Source organism: Leuresthes tenuis, unplaced genomic scaffold (assembly GCF_036924035.1).
Source record: "Leuresthes tenuis unplaced genomic scaffold, fLeuTen1.0.hap1 SCAF_12, whole genome shotgun sequence".
In the NCBI taxonomy this organism is placed as follows: domain Eukaryota; kingdom Metazoa; phylum Chordata; class Actinopteri; order Atheriniformes; family Atherinopsidae; genus Leuresthes; species Leuresthes tenuis.
The window spans coordinates 15,642,227-15,659,156 of record NW_027325366.1 but is presented as its reverse complement, the minus strand read 5'-3'; the positions used below and the strand labels follow the sequence as shown (position 1 = coordinate 15,659,156).

General features: G+C 43.5%; 2 protein-coding genes across 2 annotated transcripts; one reads left to right on the top strand and one right to left on the bottom strand.

Annotated features, from left to right (window-relative positions):
- Positions 1-254: 254 nt before the first annotated feature.
- zic5 (zic family member 5 (odd-paired homolog, Drosophila)) lies at positions 255-5,564 on the bottom strand. Its single transcript, XM_072396608.1, has 2 exons — positions 4,349-5,564; positions 255-3,002 (listed from the first exon to the last, which is right to left on the bottom strand). The coding sequence occupies exons 1-2, from the start codon at positions 5,556-5,558 to the stop codon at positions 2,563-2,565; spliced, it is 1,650 nt and encodes a 549-aa protein (XP_072252709.1). The 5' UTR covers positions 5,559-5,564; the 3' UTR covers positions 255-2,562.
- Positions 5,565-8,930: 3,366 nt separating this feature from the next.
- zic2a (zic family member 2 (odd-paired homolog, Drosophila), a) lies at positions 8,931-13,369 on the top strand. The gene is made up of 3 exons (XM_072396607.1): positions 8,931-11,258; positions 12,437-12,600; positions 12,769-13,369. The coding sequence occupies exons 1-3, from the start codon at positions 10,286-10,288 to the stop codon at positions 12,961-12,963; spliced, it is 1,332 nt and encodes a 443-aa protein (XP_072252708.1). The 5' UTR covers positions 8,931-10,285; the 3' UTR covers positions 12,964-13,369.
- Positions 13,370-16,930: the final 3,561 nt, after the last annotated feature.

Below are 16,930 nucleotides of genomic sequence, written 5' to 3'. Positions count from 1 at the left end.
AACACTTTGAATGAAGCAGCAGATGAAGTGTTTGCAGAAATCCTGACAAGGCAGCTGTAAATGGGCAAACCTGCAGACTTTGCCTTTTATTGCGGCTTCATTGTGCTGATGAAGTGATTCTTTTCTCGGGCTTTAAAAGTGTGTTGATATCTAAGATGGTTTTCGCTCCAGCGCTCATTAACTGAGAGGATTTGTATCCGCAAATCCTCCAGGTCGATCTAAGTAAGGTGTATCTTAATTGAGGCAACTTAGAAGCTCAGCGTTTCTTTCTTTTTTTTTTTAACACAACGAGTCAGTTAGGATATTTTTTCCTCGTTTTCCTTTTTCTTTTGACTTGTAATCAGTGGCAGATCTGAAGCTTGTGCTTCATCCACCTGTCAATGGCGTGTTTGCGCCAACTCGTACTTCTGCAGAGGTTGCATCCCATCCACGTTAGAGATTGTAGTTCATTTAGCGGCACTTAGTGCAACCGGACATATTCAAATGTGAGCGTCTCACTAACCAATTGCCATAGAAATCCTAATGCGCCATGAAGACTGTCAAAGCAGCCAGCCTTCCTCTCAGAATCCGCAGCCTTTGAAGTGGTGCACAACTGGCGTTGGTCAATTTTAATTCTATAGCCTGGACAGGGAACTCTTTGAAAGCGAGATCGTGCGTTTTAATGGAGGAAATAAGAGGGGGAACTTGTTTTAGACACTCTATACAAGGCTTTGCTTATTGTCAGATATCTTTTATCTTTTATTTTTCCCATGAATGATTCATGCCTCGGCTGCTTTGTGTCGTCGCAGCCTTTCAGAGGTAGAGCCATCAGGGGGCTATAAGTTTTCCCAATAGCTCAGTGATTAGTTTATAAACCAGGCTCCTCGGCTCTTGAGGCCTGCTTCTGGGAACAGTGGATGTTTGGTAGAAACATTGTGATAGTGAGCGAACAGAGCAGCGTCAGCTTTTTTCCCGTTTGAGGCGAGATTTGGTGGTTTGTTGACTCCTGCAGCTCATGTTAAAGCTGTAATTATTGAGACCAGAAAAAAAGAGTACAGCTTCCTAACAAACATCGTACAAGAAGGGGAAATCCCGCAACCACCAGCTAAATTGACAGTCCAGTTTATGCCTTGTAAATGCCCTAATCAACAATAAAATGACGTCATTAATCAATTTCACTAAAATCATAATGATTTGACATTTGTTAATTATTTACTCCATATGCCCTGATGTGTGTATATATATATTTTTTAAATTCAATTTTAGCATGACTTTTATATTGTAAATTAAATTAAATCTTGAACATCAAAGAACTGCACAGTCATCTCCCTCTTTTTTTCTTTCTTTTTTTTATCTATAATGTCCAATGGCACCATGCACCTCAATATGAAAGACAGATCACTACAAAAGGCATGCGAGAAAGGGGACTTTTCACATTACACAGCCTATTCAAGTGGATGTTTTCTTCTTTTACAGAGCACAAATAAAAACGAACCAAGAGAGGGTTTGAACATGAATCCGAGAAGAACATCAGCAGGGCTCTACACATCACCAAAAACTCATATTATTATTATTATTCTTTGGTGTTTCTGTAATTCCAGTACGACACTGATACCAGCAAATAAATTACATTGTACAAAACAACATTTTTTTTCTTTTTTTTGTAATTAAAACTACACAACATTCACAAGCATCAATACAGGTACATATATACAAATTCTGCAGGGTCTAAGCCTGTCAGTGTAGACATTTAGGGTCTCAAGGGACTTACTGGACTCTTTAACAAGCATTACGCTTGCATATTTTGCATAAAATATAGTCTTAAATAGTTCTTAAATATTACAAAATTCCATCCAAACACATGTATTGTATAAATCTGAAAAAAAACGAGATCCCTTAAGACACTTAGATGTTTGCCTCCTCAATTTCTTTCCCTTACTTTTTTTGTTTGTTTGTTTGTAGCACAACTTACAGGAACATGGTTTTATTTATTTATTTATTTATTTATTAAAGAAATTGCCTCATTTCCAGCACCCACATTTTGTCAGTTGGCTTTTTGTCGCCACATGCCAGGTTAAAAGCAGTACCTTTTCCTCCTGAAACGTCTTTAATGTGACAGTGATTGATTGCAGTCCAGTTATTAACTGCATGAGGATGATGGGAGGCCATGTGAAAGATGTGACTTCAGCACACCAGTTGAGTCTCATGTCATGCAGTTAATTAAAAGCCTGGATATTAATCTTGTAAATAAAGGATCATTAGAAAAAAAAATTAATCACATTTAGGCTGTATGCTTTACCTTCAATGTCGAGTCTACTTTCGCTTTAAAATTGCTTATTTGATGGCTGCGATTTACATCTAAGGTAAAGGTCAGGGTCACCTCAGAAAAACGTCCTCTTCACACGATTAAGCTTACATTGCACCAACGATGAAATGGGATTTTGCTGATTTTAGTGTTAGGTTTCTACTGCGAAAATATCTGAACAACGACATCCCAAGCGCACGGGCCAGCATGGTTTCTTCTACACATAAATTGGTTAATTGGATGACAAGTATGACAGTCAAGTGGACGTAAACGGGCCATCAGAGCATTGTCCTGGGGTCTGAGTTTCTGAAAGTGTCCTCGTCGTCAGAATCCGACGTTGGCACATCACTGGAGGGGGTGTGGAGGTGGTTGGGTCCTCCGCTCCCCTGGCACACGTACCACTCGTTGAGGTTGGTGACCTGAGGGGAGAGGTTCGCCGAGCGGTTCCTGTGCGGTTCAGAATTGGGCGAGAGAGGGTCCCCCAAAGGGTTTGTGGAGGAAATATAGGGGACGTTGGTGGAAGGGGGCGGCGGGGACTTGCAGTGCACTTTCATGTGTTTCCGCAACGAGCTCGGGTGTGTGTAGGATTTGTCACAGCCGCGGACTTTGCAGTAGTAAGGCTTGTCACTGGTGTGGACGTGAGAGTGCTTCTTCCGGTCGCTGCTGTTGGCGAATTTTCTGTCGCATCCGTCAAACTCGCACTTGAAAGGTTTCTCACCTGGAACGAGAAACAGATACAGTCAGTGTCATGTGGGCCTGTAAAAAAAAAATGGTCACACAAGAGCCACATGTATTTCTATTTTTCAACAAACCACAGGGTGAAAACTGAAAACTGAATGTTGGGCCCTCTGGATCACAACTTGTCAACATGACACCTCAGATAGATCAACAAAATGTGCGATTCCTCGTTGGAGTGGCAGCACTCTGCTGGGACACCCCTCTTTATCAGGACACACTCACTAAACACATCTACTTGAACCACTGCTCCACACCCACTTGTCCTAAAGTGGGCTATATTCCCGTGTGAACACGTGTAACATGCCTTGAGGCCTTCTGGTTTACGTGTGTGTGTGGAAAGGGGGCACTCAGGAGACCACCAGGAGACGTTTGTGCACCGCAGTGGAATCTGGTCATAGCCCTTCACACACACACTCACACACACTGTAAAATCAAAATAGAAAACGAGTAGTTTTCTTTTTAAACGTACCCTGCATTCCTGTTTAAAAATACACTTTCTTACTAACAGAAAAGTTCAAGTTGGACTTTCTGATCTTTAATGTTTTTAGTAAATGGTTTATTCCTCTGGGGATTTTAGATGCTTGAGTAAGATGGAGTGGCTTGTCGGTGGCAAAAAGTCTAAATTGCACTTTTTATTGGCCCAAATAGGACCCTCGGTCTGACCAATAACAACAAAACTGCTCCCAGAGGGCAGTTGTGAGAATTTAAGGCAGCGGAAAGTTGATGTGCTCGGATTCTCTGTCTTTGACTTTAAACATTAAACAGCTCTAACCGACATTTTCATCGCCATGCAGTTGTTTTGGCTGATTTTTTTTTTTACACACATAGCAGAAGTCTTAGTGTACAGTTAATTCTCCCGATAGTTAACATGGCACATTATCGGTGTCTCAACTTGATACATGTTTTTTTTTCAGATATCCTGAATCATATCACAATCACGACAGAACCTCATCCATATGTAAACTGTTTTGCGTAAACGTCCTACGCCTGAGGACAATTACATTTACGCGTGTAGTAGTATGTACGTAAGCACGTTTTACAAATCATATGCCCTAATCCTTACACGCCTACCGCAGGCGTCCGGGTAAGTAGATAAAAAAGTTTATATTTGACAACGGAAATCAAACACCTTTACTTGTACAAATGCGTTGCCGAATAATAGTATTTTTTCTCTTACTGTGCGCAATTACGCACGGTAGTTTAGCCCATCTGTTTAGTAGGTGAGCAGCAAAACAAGGTCGCCTAGATTATGTTGTCACGCTCGGCGACCAGGCGATGTTTTTTAAAACTGTGGCGTGCAAGTTTGAGACAATGAAAGGTACTGACCTGTGTGAGTTCTCTTGTGAATCTTTAGATTTTCCGATCGAGCGAACACTTTTCCACAACCAGGGAAAGGACACGGGAAGGGCTTCTCTCCCGTATGAACTCGGATGTGATTTATCAGTTTGTACTTCGCTTTGAAAGCTTTTCCTTCCCGTGGGCATTCCTCCCAAAAACAGACGTGGCTGCTCTGCTCCGGTCCCCCGACGTGCTCCACCGTGACGTGGTTGACCAGCTCGTGCATGGTGCTGTAAGTTTTAGAGCACGGCTTCTTTTGACTCTGATCCTGGTCGATCCATTTGCAGATGAGCTCTTGCTTTATGGGCTGCCGCATGTATCTTAAAAACGCCCCCGCGGCTCCGTGAGGAGCAGAAGCGATGTTCACATTGAGGTTCATGGAGTTGTAGCTGTGGAGAGAAGACGGTCCATAGTGCTCTGGCCTGTGCCCGAAGTGCTCTGGCCTGCCGTAGACGTCCCCCGGTATACCCAGGCGCATCTGCCCATTGAGGGCATGGTGGTGGGCACCTGGGGACGCCTGGTCGTGAAGTCCAGTAAATAGTGAATGGGCCCCACTTTCCGTGTGCCCATAAGCACCTGTTGGGGAGATGAACATGCCATGGTGATGAGGGGAGGAGGCGGAACTATGCTGGTCGCCAAGTGCATGCATAGCAGAGGCTGAGAGTTCTCTCCTGAGGATGAAGTCCCTGCTGCTTGAGTAGCCTGAGTGGGGGTGAGCCACGGGGAAACCAACTGTGGTCTGAGCAGAAGTGAAAGATGCCGCGGTCTGGGCTTCGTGATGGCTCTGAATGTGCTGAGATGGGCTAAGTTTGAGAGCATTTGTCTGTGCCATGTGCTCTGGTCCAAATGGAGTGAGTGCCACTCCGGGGTCGTTGCCCAGCTCCCCAGGGTGGAGGTGGGCATGGTGGGAGAGAGGGTGATGCCCCCCTAGCCCCGGGAAGCCTGTCATATTCTGATGAGGAAGGGGTTGAGTCGCTGCCAAATCCGCTAATCTTATCGCCGGATTCCTCTTGCTTAAAGGGGGTTCCATTACTACACAGACAAGTCCATCCGCACTCACCGCAATTGTTTTTTCCCCACACCAGCTCTCTACAACGCTAGGAAAATATGTATATAAGGGGTCTATAAGTTCTTTTGTCCGGCTTCTAACTCTGCTTGCTCCTTTTCCCACTCTGTCCTCAAGCGATTGGCAGAACATACAACAGTTGGAGGACACAGTGGGGAATACAGTTTAGAAATGGCACTGCGGGTATTGGACGGATTTCTGTGACTGGCAGTTAGGAGAACGAAGCGATTGGCTGTCGTACAGCGCAGGGGCTCAGCAGGGTTCCGCCCCCTCACTCTCTTTATCGCTGTTGACTCCAAAAAGTTGTACTCTCAAAGTTACCAGCAGATCTGTTTGTTCGGCTTTCTGTTTACTGGTGCTGCTGCATGTGGATGACCGAAATATCAGTTTACGTGACAAGTGCTTTCTAGTTCATCCCTGCTTTGGTGTCTATTGATGTCACTCTGCCACGGATGAGAAAATAAATAAATAAGTAAATTCTGCATCTAAAAAAACAAGCCCGCTTCTAATGGATGGATGTAAAATAGTGTCAGCGACTCCAACCCTGGTAGCACAGGGTTTTTTTTGTTTTTTTTTTGTAAAGAAGACTATTTCCTAAAAAAAAAAAAAACTAAAAAAAAACCTACGCTTCCAAAGCTTCTAAAACACAGGATTTGGGAGGTAAATAGACGGTCACGGGGGCGGATAGTTTGGGATGTGCTGCATCTCTGGGTGAAAAATGAAATACATTTGACAGCAAACAAATGGCAAAAAGCTAAATAAACGTACATAAAATAAAAAAAGCTCTTCGGTCTGCTGATAGGTTCTTATACTTTTAGCTTCTTGCTCTCACTGACAGTCATTAATCAACATGCAATGCGATGTTCATTTTCTTCGCAGATTATAAGACTGCTCCACCGTAATTTTAACATTTTTTTTTCATCGAACTTTTTCCTCAACACAGTCCTGAAGTCAGAGGAAAACCGTCAAAAATGTCATGCATCTTCTTCTTTTTTTTATTTTTAGAATGCCCCTGTTCATCTTTTCATTTTGGGATTTACGAGGCTTGGGAAAGTGCTTTATTCCTTCATATTTTTATTTGCGTTTTATTTGTTTCTCATATTTGATCTCAGTACAGCAGCTAATCTTCGTCTAGCAGCTTTTTTTTTTAAAGATCATTGTTATAACCTGTAGGTTTTTAGACACTTAAGCTGTATTGACGTCACTTCATATAATAGATCCCCCCCTTTTTTTAGCATAATGATATAACCTCAGTTTTTTATTGCTGTGCATTGTTGTGTAGTAGCTCCCCTTTGCAGCTGAACTCTGGCTCGCTTCACAAACTGCACACCTGCATGTCAACTCTTTGTGCGAGGTGTTTGGAAGCTGTGCCTGAAATGCCTCAAACCTATAAAAGTTCCACCAGCGTTGCAACCCCCCCTCCCTCCGTGAACATATAAATTGTGTAATTGATTTTCATCATGTCAAAGAGGGAAGTTACAGGCCTGTTGCACGTGCTCCCCATTTTCAACTGATTTATGAACTTGATATTCAGCAACTGTGGCCAAAGTTAGACTTTTACTATTTCCATATGCGGTATAACATAGACTAAAAACTAAATGTTCATCAGTTAAGGATTCTTTGAGTCTCTTGCCTCTGAATTCTGGCTAATGCTCCAATCAACAGCTGCCTGTCAATTTGACCTCCGCTCAGTGTCATTTTTGTATTTATTTTTTAAATCCGAATTTTTAAAGTCACTGAAATAAATGAATACAAATCCAGCCATGTGTGGGAGCCGTTACATTAGTTATGTGGTTAAATACATAGATTAATTAATCATGCCCAGCTCCAAAGAGACCTTCTGGAAGCCCATAAAACACGTAAGAGCAGCGGGTGCATTGTTTATGATTTTTCTAAAGCTCCCTGTTTTATTCGCATAAAATTAAGCACCACAATAAGTGCGGAGCCCTTCCACACAGCAACAAATCAGACAGCCCGAATGTTCATTTAGATGACAAATAATGCCACTAACATTTGTGACTATCCCCGCTGCTATACCGTGACGATTTATGAATATCGTGCACGCGCAAATTTGGGTCCACGCATTTTTTATGCTGCACGCTGGTGTTAAATTTCCCACATCCATCTTTTTTTTTTTACCCCCTTTTTTTTCTCTTTATTCTTGTAAACGTCAAGGGAATAATACAAGTAGAGTGGAGTTTTTGGACTCACGAAGGAATTAATGAGTGGATGCATTTTTATTAACTTACAGCTTCCACGTGAGCCAAAGCTGATGATGCCTCGGACACAAGTGGGAGGGGGCGTCTTAAACCGCTCTCCGTCACTAAGACAAAGACGCTTTTGTCGTAGACCGGGTTATTTTACCCAAAAAAAGAATCAATAGGGCAGCATTTGTTGTCTTAACGGGTCATAGGTCAAACATCCATGACATACAAGGTCGAGGAAGTCACACAAGTAACCTTCCAGTTTGTCAACATATTGATACTGTCACATAACAGAGAGGAGAAATCCGCCTTTGGCGTCTAATATGCAGCCATGGACGCCCTTATGTGATCAAGACTGTTGACTGTTTTATTGATGGCTTTTCCACATAAATAGCGTGGGAGCTGTCACTTCAGTTCTGAGCTCTTACTTCGGATTTTGAGTAATATTTCAAGTGATTTATTTGTGACATCTGCAGGCCCTATCCAGTGTGCATTAGTGCCTTCAAAACCTGTTGAAATACAGCTCTTTGGGGGATTTTCTGCAGGCTCGACTCCTTTTCTTTTCCATGGAGAAGAGAAAAGTAGCAGCCATGCGCCCTCTAACCGATTGATTTTTTTTTTCCTTTTTAATTTTCTTTAGCTTTATTCCCTATCTGGGGAAGGTTTTGTGTGTGTGTGTGTGTGTGTGCCCCCCCTCCCCTCCAAAGAAATAAAGAACTTCTTATAGAGGTCGGCAAACGTGACTTTGAACTTGGATCAACTCCTGCGTTTCCTGTGGTGCGGGTTTGAAATAGACTTAGAAGAATGGCACACAACGCACAGACTGTCCCAGCCTGAGCCAGGAGACGTACATTTTCAAAAAAAAAGTTTTCAAAAAACCTTTCCCTCGTCTTGCAACCACTATTTGTTGCCTCGAGTGCACAGGAGAGCTTGACGCACGCAGAGAGAGAGAGAACGTACACATCTTGGAACGGCAGAGGTGGTGCGGATTCGGTAAAAATGTAAGTACACTTCCTTTAGCGAGCAGCTGGGATGTATGCCTTGTATAGGAACCGTTTCTACTTATATTCAGTGCATGCTCTTGGTGAAAGGTTGCCAGTAAATGAAGCAAAAGCGTCTCGGTGTTGTTTACATTTGTACAGGAAAAGAAAGAAAAGCAATGAAATAGCTCACCAAAAAAGACAAGTTTATGGTGGAAAAACACCGTGGAGTCATTGTTAGGGCTGTGCTTTTAGAGATTACCCCCTGTTCAATATCCACTGAAAAACAGTCATCTTCTCAAATATTATCATAGAAGACAGCCTCGACTTAACAGATGACTAATAAAGGGTTAACTTGGTTCTTTCTCGCAGTTCATCACTATAACGTGTTACTTTATTGGTGTGGTGAATGTGAAAACCACCGAGGAAACGGAGCTAGCAGTGTGTAAAGCATTAAAGAACCAACAACAAGAGCTGGTGGTTTCCAGTGTGAGGACTGGAGCGCCACTGAAGGCCCAGCTGTGGTTGTTCCACAAGCCAGTGACAAACCACGGGGCTGCGCGTGAAGCCACACATGCTTTTTCAGCTGAGCAGGACCGAAGGGCCTGAACGTAAAGACCAAAATCTGTGTCATACGTGTGCATCATTTAAAAAACACCTTATCACGTGAACAAATTACATAAGCACACACATGAACACATTACGCATATGTGGCAGTCAAGTCTTACATTTTTAATGGCATGGGTCCTTGGAGATGGAGCTGTGACTATTTTCTTTTTTTACTTTAAAATATATATAAACACACAGAGATGATGCGTCATATGTTGGCAGGACTACGTAAATAAACCACCGGTTCTTTTTTAACTCTAAACTATTCCTCATCCGCGGCCCTGTTTGTCTTCTCCGCACACCACAACTTAGCACCTTCAGAATATAAACAACAAAAAAACGTTCGTATCCTCTCTCCTTGTCGTGATCCTCTCGCCTGCCCAAAAATCTTCCCCTGAAAGTAGGCGGTAATTATTAGTGGAAAATGGCGTTGCACTATTAAGTCGCCAAAACACTACCTGCCATTGGAGGGGCACCTGGGATTGATGAGGCGGAGTGGCCAATGAGACTGCGAGGAATGAATGAACGGGCTCCAGTTAAAGGGGGCGGTAGAGGAGGTAGAGCCAGTCCACGGAGAAACAGGGACCCTCCGCGATAAACACTGGCAAGCCAGAGAAATAAATACACACCCGATTGGAACAGCGGTTTTTTGAGATGCTCCAGCCACTCTCGTTCTGCGTGCGCCGAGGGCACCTAGAAAGATAATTATTTAATTCTTAGAGTGTATTTCTAAATGCTTTCCACTGTCGTAGTCAAGAGGAGAGGACACGAGGAAACTCTTCACTCCGTTGCGTTTGGATTTTTCGGCCACAAGTAAACTAGAAGTAAATCCAGTGTTCGATAAGCTGATGGTTTTCCTTTTTCTTTTTTTTTTCTTTCCACTCATGAGCGGAGCTGTGGTCTGATTCACGCATGATATGATGTTTCCAAAGCTGGAAGTTGAATCGTTGCGTATCAACGTTTGATTTTTGTCTTCCTTTTTAACTGATTTGCTGTAGTTTTGAGTCCTGAGCTGGTTTAAACAAACAAACAAACCAAAAAAAAAAAAAAAGTCGCTTCTGAAATTATGTTACTGGATGCTGGTCACCAGTTTCCCGGACTGGGAGTGGGTTCGTTTGCCAGGCATCACTCAGCAAGCGAGATGCAGGAGAGAGACTTGAGTTTGGCACAGAATAGCTTTGTAGACTCCGCACACATGGGTGCGTTTAAGCTCAACCACGATCTCTCTCCGGGACAGAGCTCTGCCTTCACCACCCAGGCGCCCGGCTACCCCGCGGCGGCTTTAGGGGCTCACGCAGCCCATGTCACGTCGTATGCAAGCTCCCCCTTCAACTCCACCAGGGACTTTCTCTTTCGTAGTCGCGGCTTCGGAGAATCCTCTCCGGCGAGCAGCCAACATACTATTTTTGGCCCCACGGCGGGATCCCTTCATCACTCCCACACAGACACTCAAGGCCACATTCTGTTCCCCGGGATCCACGACCAGCATGGGTCCCACGGATCCCCGAATGTCCTGAACGGGCAAATGAGGCTCGGACTACCCGGCGAAGTTTTCGGACGCTCCGAGCAGTACCACCAGGTTTCCAGCCCGAGGACCGACCCGTACTCGGCCGCGCAGCTCCACAACCAGTACGGCTCCATGAATATGAACATGGGGATGAACATGGCAGCCCATCACCATCCCGGTGCCTTTTTCCGCTACATGAGGCAACAGTGCATCAAGCAGGAACTCATCTGTAAGTGGATCGACCCCGAGCAGCTCAGCAACCCCAAAAAGTGTTGCAACAAAACTTTTAGCACCATGCACGAGCTAGTTACGCACGTCTCCGTGGAGCATGTCGGCGGACCGGAGCAGACGAACCACGTCTGCTTCTGGGAGGATTGCTCCCGGGAGAGCAAGCCGTTCAAGGCAAAATACAAACTGGTGAACCACATTCGGGTGCACACTGGAGAGAAGCCTTTTCCATGCCCCTTCCCCGGCTGTGGGAAGGTCTTCGCACGGTCGGAAAACTTGAAGATACACAAGAGGACGCATACAGGTAACTTTGAACGAATACAATTTTCCAAAAATCTATTTAAATAGTTAGATGCTTGTGTTAGATGCGTGCTTGTGTTTACTTGGCGTGCGTGTGCGTTTATGTCGATGCTGTGAGTGTGTATCCTACCAGGACACAACTCACTTCAGAATCTGATGTACAGTAGGTATTTATGGCCGTTAAAAGTAGAACGTATTCGAATAAACGACGTAGATGTAGGATCACACCCAGGAGAGAGAAAATGCGTTCAGAAAGAAGCGAACAAATTTACTCCGTTCATTTGGATGCCTTTTTTCTTTTCTTTTTTTCCTTTTCCACCGTGAAAAAAAATTCCGAACGCGCTCAAAATAATTTAACCGGGCATGTCGACATTTTATTGTTGTGGGTAAACTTTGGAAATGGGTCAAAGGGGGCAGTGGAAGCGCGATGCGTGCGTAGTGGAGCAGCCAGCCTCGTAGTAAACCGTATCAGCGTGTTCACTACACGACGCTTTATTAGCCCTCGTGTCTTCTATTACTCTGCTTTCCTCTTGGGTTTTCTCCGAACCGGGCCTCGTCAGGTATCTGCATTTCGTTGTGAATTGCCTTTGCACGTCTCGTTCGTTTGGGAGTTCTGTTCGGATTTGCGCCGAGCTCAGCACCAGCAGTGCTACGGGGAATGCCTTTTGTTTTCCCCCAATGGTCCCTTTTGATACGAGCTAAGGTGCCAGACAGGGCCATTATCGGCCTTTCACATTTGGACTTATTTTCTTGGGAAATGCATTGTGGTGCCATGCCATGAAATTGATCGTGTGCTAATTAGATTTTTATTGTCTCCCAGCAAATGGCATGCCTTCTGTATAGGCCCTACTGAGGACGGCCTTGTCGCCTTCCCACCCCCTCCAAATCACTATGCGCATTATTTAGGCTAAATAAGACGTACCGACTCCCACCCCGACACCCTCTCTTTTTAAAAGAAGCTTTAAACTTTGAATATCACTGCTTAGCTGATGTTAAGAGTTGTTTTGGGATGTTTTATTTAAGGGAGAGCATCCATGCTGATCTGCACGCAACTTTAGCATTTAGACGTTACGCACTGTGTTATCTGAGCAAGCTTTTGTTATTACACACTCAGCCCGGGGCGTTCTCATTAAAAAATATCTGACTATGTTTCCGTTTTCTTCCTATTTTTTTCCCCTTCAGGAGAGAAACCGTTCCAGTGCGAGTTTGAGGGCTGCGACAGAAGATTTGCAAACAGCAGCGACCGAAAGAAACACATGCACGTTCACACGTCAGACAAGCCATATCTCTGCAAAATGTGTGACAAGTCTTACACGCATCCCAGCTCTCTACGAAAGCATATGAAGGTAAAAGCCTTATCTCAGGAAGTGTGCTCTTGTACTGTTTAGAATGGTGTTATGGCACTGATTGTGTTTAATTCCCCACCATAGATTCAGTTTAATTTTACCAGCTGTCTAACAGTTTCCAAATACTTTCTTTCTTTTTTTTCCTAATTTCATTATCAATATTTCCAGGTTCACGAATCCACTCCACCAGCATCAGACTCCTCGCCAGCTGCCAGCTCCGGTTATGAATCCTCCACACCTCCAGGCCTGGTGTCTCCCACCACCGAGACTCAGAGCAACACCACCATGTCTCCAGCCTCAGCTGTGCACAACCCCACCAGCCACAGTGGCCTGTCCTCCAATTTCAGTGAATGGTATGTGTAGGACTAAGCTGAAACGAAGCAACACACACTCATTCTGCAGGAGATTGGGACACGTGCACACAAGAGGCACACAAACATTTATTTTTTTTCTTCCATTATTTCTGATTCACCAGAGAAGATGACGATTACCAACAGAGGAAAATATGTATTATAATTGAGGTGTATTTCATATTGTAAATAATTACTTACAGCCCACTTTCCCATTGGTTGTGATAGTTTGTCAGTCTTTGGTGTATAGATGTTCCTTCAATGGTAGCTATTTCTCTAACTGGACTTTTAGTGCACATATTACCACAGAAATTGTACTATAATGTTGACTATTGTGATCCTGAGGCAAATTGATTGTACTATACTAAACATCTATAAACTGGAAAGAGTGCCAAAGTTAACCTTTAACTCCAACAGACCACAATATTATGCTTGTGAATGTATATTTTAGTTTGCTGGGCTTAACTTGTGATGTTTTGTGCTTTGCAAGTTTGAATTGTGAAATACTATCTGGAAGATTGTGAGGACAATAAACGTTGTGCCGTTCGATTCTATTATTTTCCTTCTTCTGTAACTACACCCTTTTGTAAATATCAGCTGCCATATTTATCCATTTGTAATTAAATTATGGTATTTACTTGCTACAGATGAAACAGTATTTATAAAGAATGTTTCTTTACTATAAATATGTACAATGACGAGCTAAACATGGGCAGTTGTTTCGTTATGTGCTTTTGTTCAAAGTTTTAAGAGGTGTTTTCTTCCTTATTGTGATAAGAATTTTACTGCATACATATATAATAAAAGGTGTTGCAAGTGCTAATTATTCTTTGCTTTGTCATCCTTTCTGCTGGTGCAGTTTAGTGAGGTACATCTGGTTTTTTTGGCATTTAGTTTGTTTTGGGGAATTAATTTAGAGATGTTTTTAAGGAGTTTTAGAGTAACTGCTCTTGTCTCATATTCCTCATGCTGTCAGTTCTTGTCCTTTGGCTTGAGAACATTCTAGTGTTTTACTTCAAGCTTTGCAAAGCATGCTGGCAGGCCCTGAACAATGTGGTTGCTGTGGTGCTGAAATAATAATAAAAAAAAACAGTGTGTGCACTGTCTGAATAGTCTCAAAGACAAACTGAATACATAAACAATTATCCACAATTAAACTGGCAAACATCCTCTGAACTGGTTGAATATTTCGCATTTCAGTAGAATAAACCAAGCAGTTTGATTTGTGCACACTCAGCGCACGTGTATGCTGGACAGCTCTATCCAGTAAATGCAGCAAAGCCTCTCTCTTCGAATCCTGTCTGGATTTTTTTTTACTCAGTTATTTAGTGGTTTCGTGTGAAAAAAACCCACAATTTTCGCAAAACGGAATCACCGCGCCGGGCACTTCACTGCTCTGGAGTGAGTGCAGAAACGGCCATGAACCTGAACTTGACTGGGCTTCGTCCTGTTGCCTAGGAGAGCATCTTTATGCTCCTGTTATGGGAGAAGACCATATGGTCCCACGGTCCTATTATTAATTCAGCTGGTTTTAAAAAACCGCTCCAGGCGCGTTTGGATTTGACAATGCGCAGTGCTGCTGTGACTCGAGATAATTGTCTTTAACGGAACAGAGGCTCTTTAAAGGCTCGTCTGAGAGGGCCAAAATAAAGACTATAAGTGCGTTAAAACGAGGAGAGAAAAATATAATTATTTTTGCCGGTTCGGCGCTGATTTGTTTGCTCTGCTCATTGCGCATGCTTCAGTGTGAATAAGTGGCTGTCATTAGAGCTACATGAGTCTTGCTTCATGGATGTTGAGCATGGCACGTAGAGGGACTTGTTATCCGTGGCAGGCCGGTTCTCCGCTGCAGCAGCAAGTGGCTCCTGTTCTCGTGGAGCTGCTTGACTGCAGGCAACGTTGTCTCTTGTTATACAAGCCGCTCACATTACTTTGCTCAGAGTGACATTGTAAATAAAAAAGAGAAGAAAAAAGAAAGGTTGGTAGGATCTCCCGGAGAAGCTGTTTGGTTTACAACCAGGCAAATACATGGACTAAAATCTATTTGAACCCACTACAAATGTTTTCCTTTCTACTTCATCCTGCCGCTCTGCCATCACACACACACACACACACACACACATATTTAGATTAAATGCCAGTTCAAAGATTGCAAGCCACTTTTCTTTTTGAAAACTAGTTAAGTAAGTGTAAATTGATATAATTCGGTCTGTCCCAGGTGTGGAAGAACAAATTATCGTTTTATATGCAGATTATTAAGTGCTTGAAATCCCCTCCCACGCCCCCCCTTTAGCGGCTGGCCCGGTGACCTCCTCGGCTGAGGAAGGTCTGACCTGTGGAGAGTGGGAAAGGTCAGCTCCACACAGTGCATCGATGTCGGTTCCTGTTCGGCTCCTGCTGTGCTGATATTGATCCGCAGAGAAGGAAGCGGTTTTTCTTCCTCCTTCTCGCTGCTCTTTGTACATTGTTGCATGTACTGTAAGGATGCTGTACAGTATAAACAAACAGCCAACTTGCCTCACTGGGCCTGTGGTGTGTAAATGATGGGGCCTAGTTCTATTTGGATTCGGTTCAAAGTTTTGTTCTTTGAGGTCATGCGGTAAAGTCTTGCCTCTAATGAGTGGTTTGAAGTGGCATTACGGCTATTACTTGCGAAAATAATTGTTTGAAAGCCTGTTTACGTAACTCTTGACGGTAAAACCAACAAGAAAGAAGAAAAAAAAAACACCTACAGTGAAACTAAATCCAATGTCTGAGTGTTTTCTGTTTCTGTCTGGGCCGTTTTCTGTTTCTATTTGATGAAAACATCAGGAGCAGCATATTAAAAATGACATACGAATTTGAGAAATGTACCCGCACTGAATATGCCACTGTGAGCCTTGTATGCCCGTGAGGGTGAGTCCTCCGCTTGCTGGATGTTTGTGAAAGAGAGGATGCAGAAGGGGTTGGGCTGTCACGGGTCGCATTTAGGGACACATCTCTCATCAGCACCACTTGGGAAGGGAGTCGAAAATTGGGGACATCGTTGTTTAAATTAAGCTTCAGCGGTTCAAGACGGGAGCTAAAAACGGGCTCGGTGTTAATTGGGGTTAGGTTGAAGTTTGAGTGGCTGAGAGGGTGAAGCACAAACGAATAGGACCATGGGCCTCGGGGGAATTAAATCAAGTCCGTGCGGCCAAGTGATGCTCTGCAGAGGCTGCGTGTGTGTGTGTGTGTGTGTTTGCGACTTGTTGGTTTGCAACACATGCGGCACATCAGAATTGTCAGTCATTTGTCATGTCTGATTGTCACACACAAAGAATATGGGGAACATTAACTCTGCTTATTTTTTTCCAGTCACAAAAACGATAGAGTTGTGACTGATTTTTCTGCAAAATCTTGATGTTTTGCATATATACTCCACATTTTTTTATGTTGGAAGGGTTTGAACAACGAAACTAAAGCATCATCAGATAAAAGCTGCCTCCGCATCAGAGCTCATCGCTCAGCTTTTGCTCGTTAATTCGTTTTCAAAAACGTCTTTAATGACGTAGAGTCCAATCATTTCGTTTGTTACATATTTGTATTTTTTTGTATGATGCAGCATCATGTACGTGAAGGGCGGTTTATTCTAAGGCCACGCCATGATGTCACGATCGTTCAATGGAGCCCACAGACTGAGATCCACCTGTTTTGTCTTTTCTTGTCCGGACTGCCACGTCCAGCTCAATACAAGCCTGTTTTGTTTCGAGATATGGAATGTGGAAATGCGCATAATGAAGGTCACGTCGATTCGCCACACAGACAGGCTCTCAGTGGCTTGTCAGGCTTTTACACAACTGACTAACTTTGTCAATCAAATGAGAGTTTTATGTGCTCATTTTGATATGCGTAATTACGAGGAGCGTGGATAATTGCAAAAAATAAAAAGAATAAAACTATTTGAGATCCTCGTCACAAAATTACGCGGTGATCATTGTGGGACATTTCAACTAATTTTC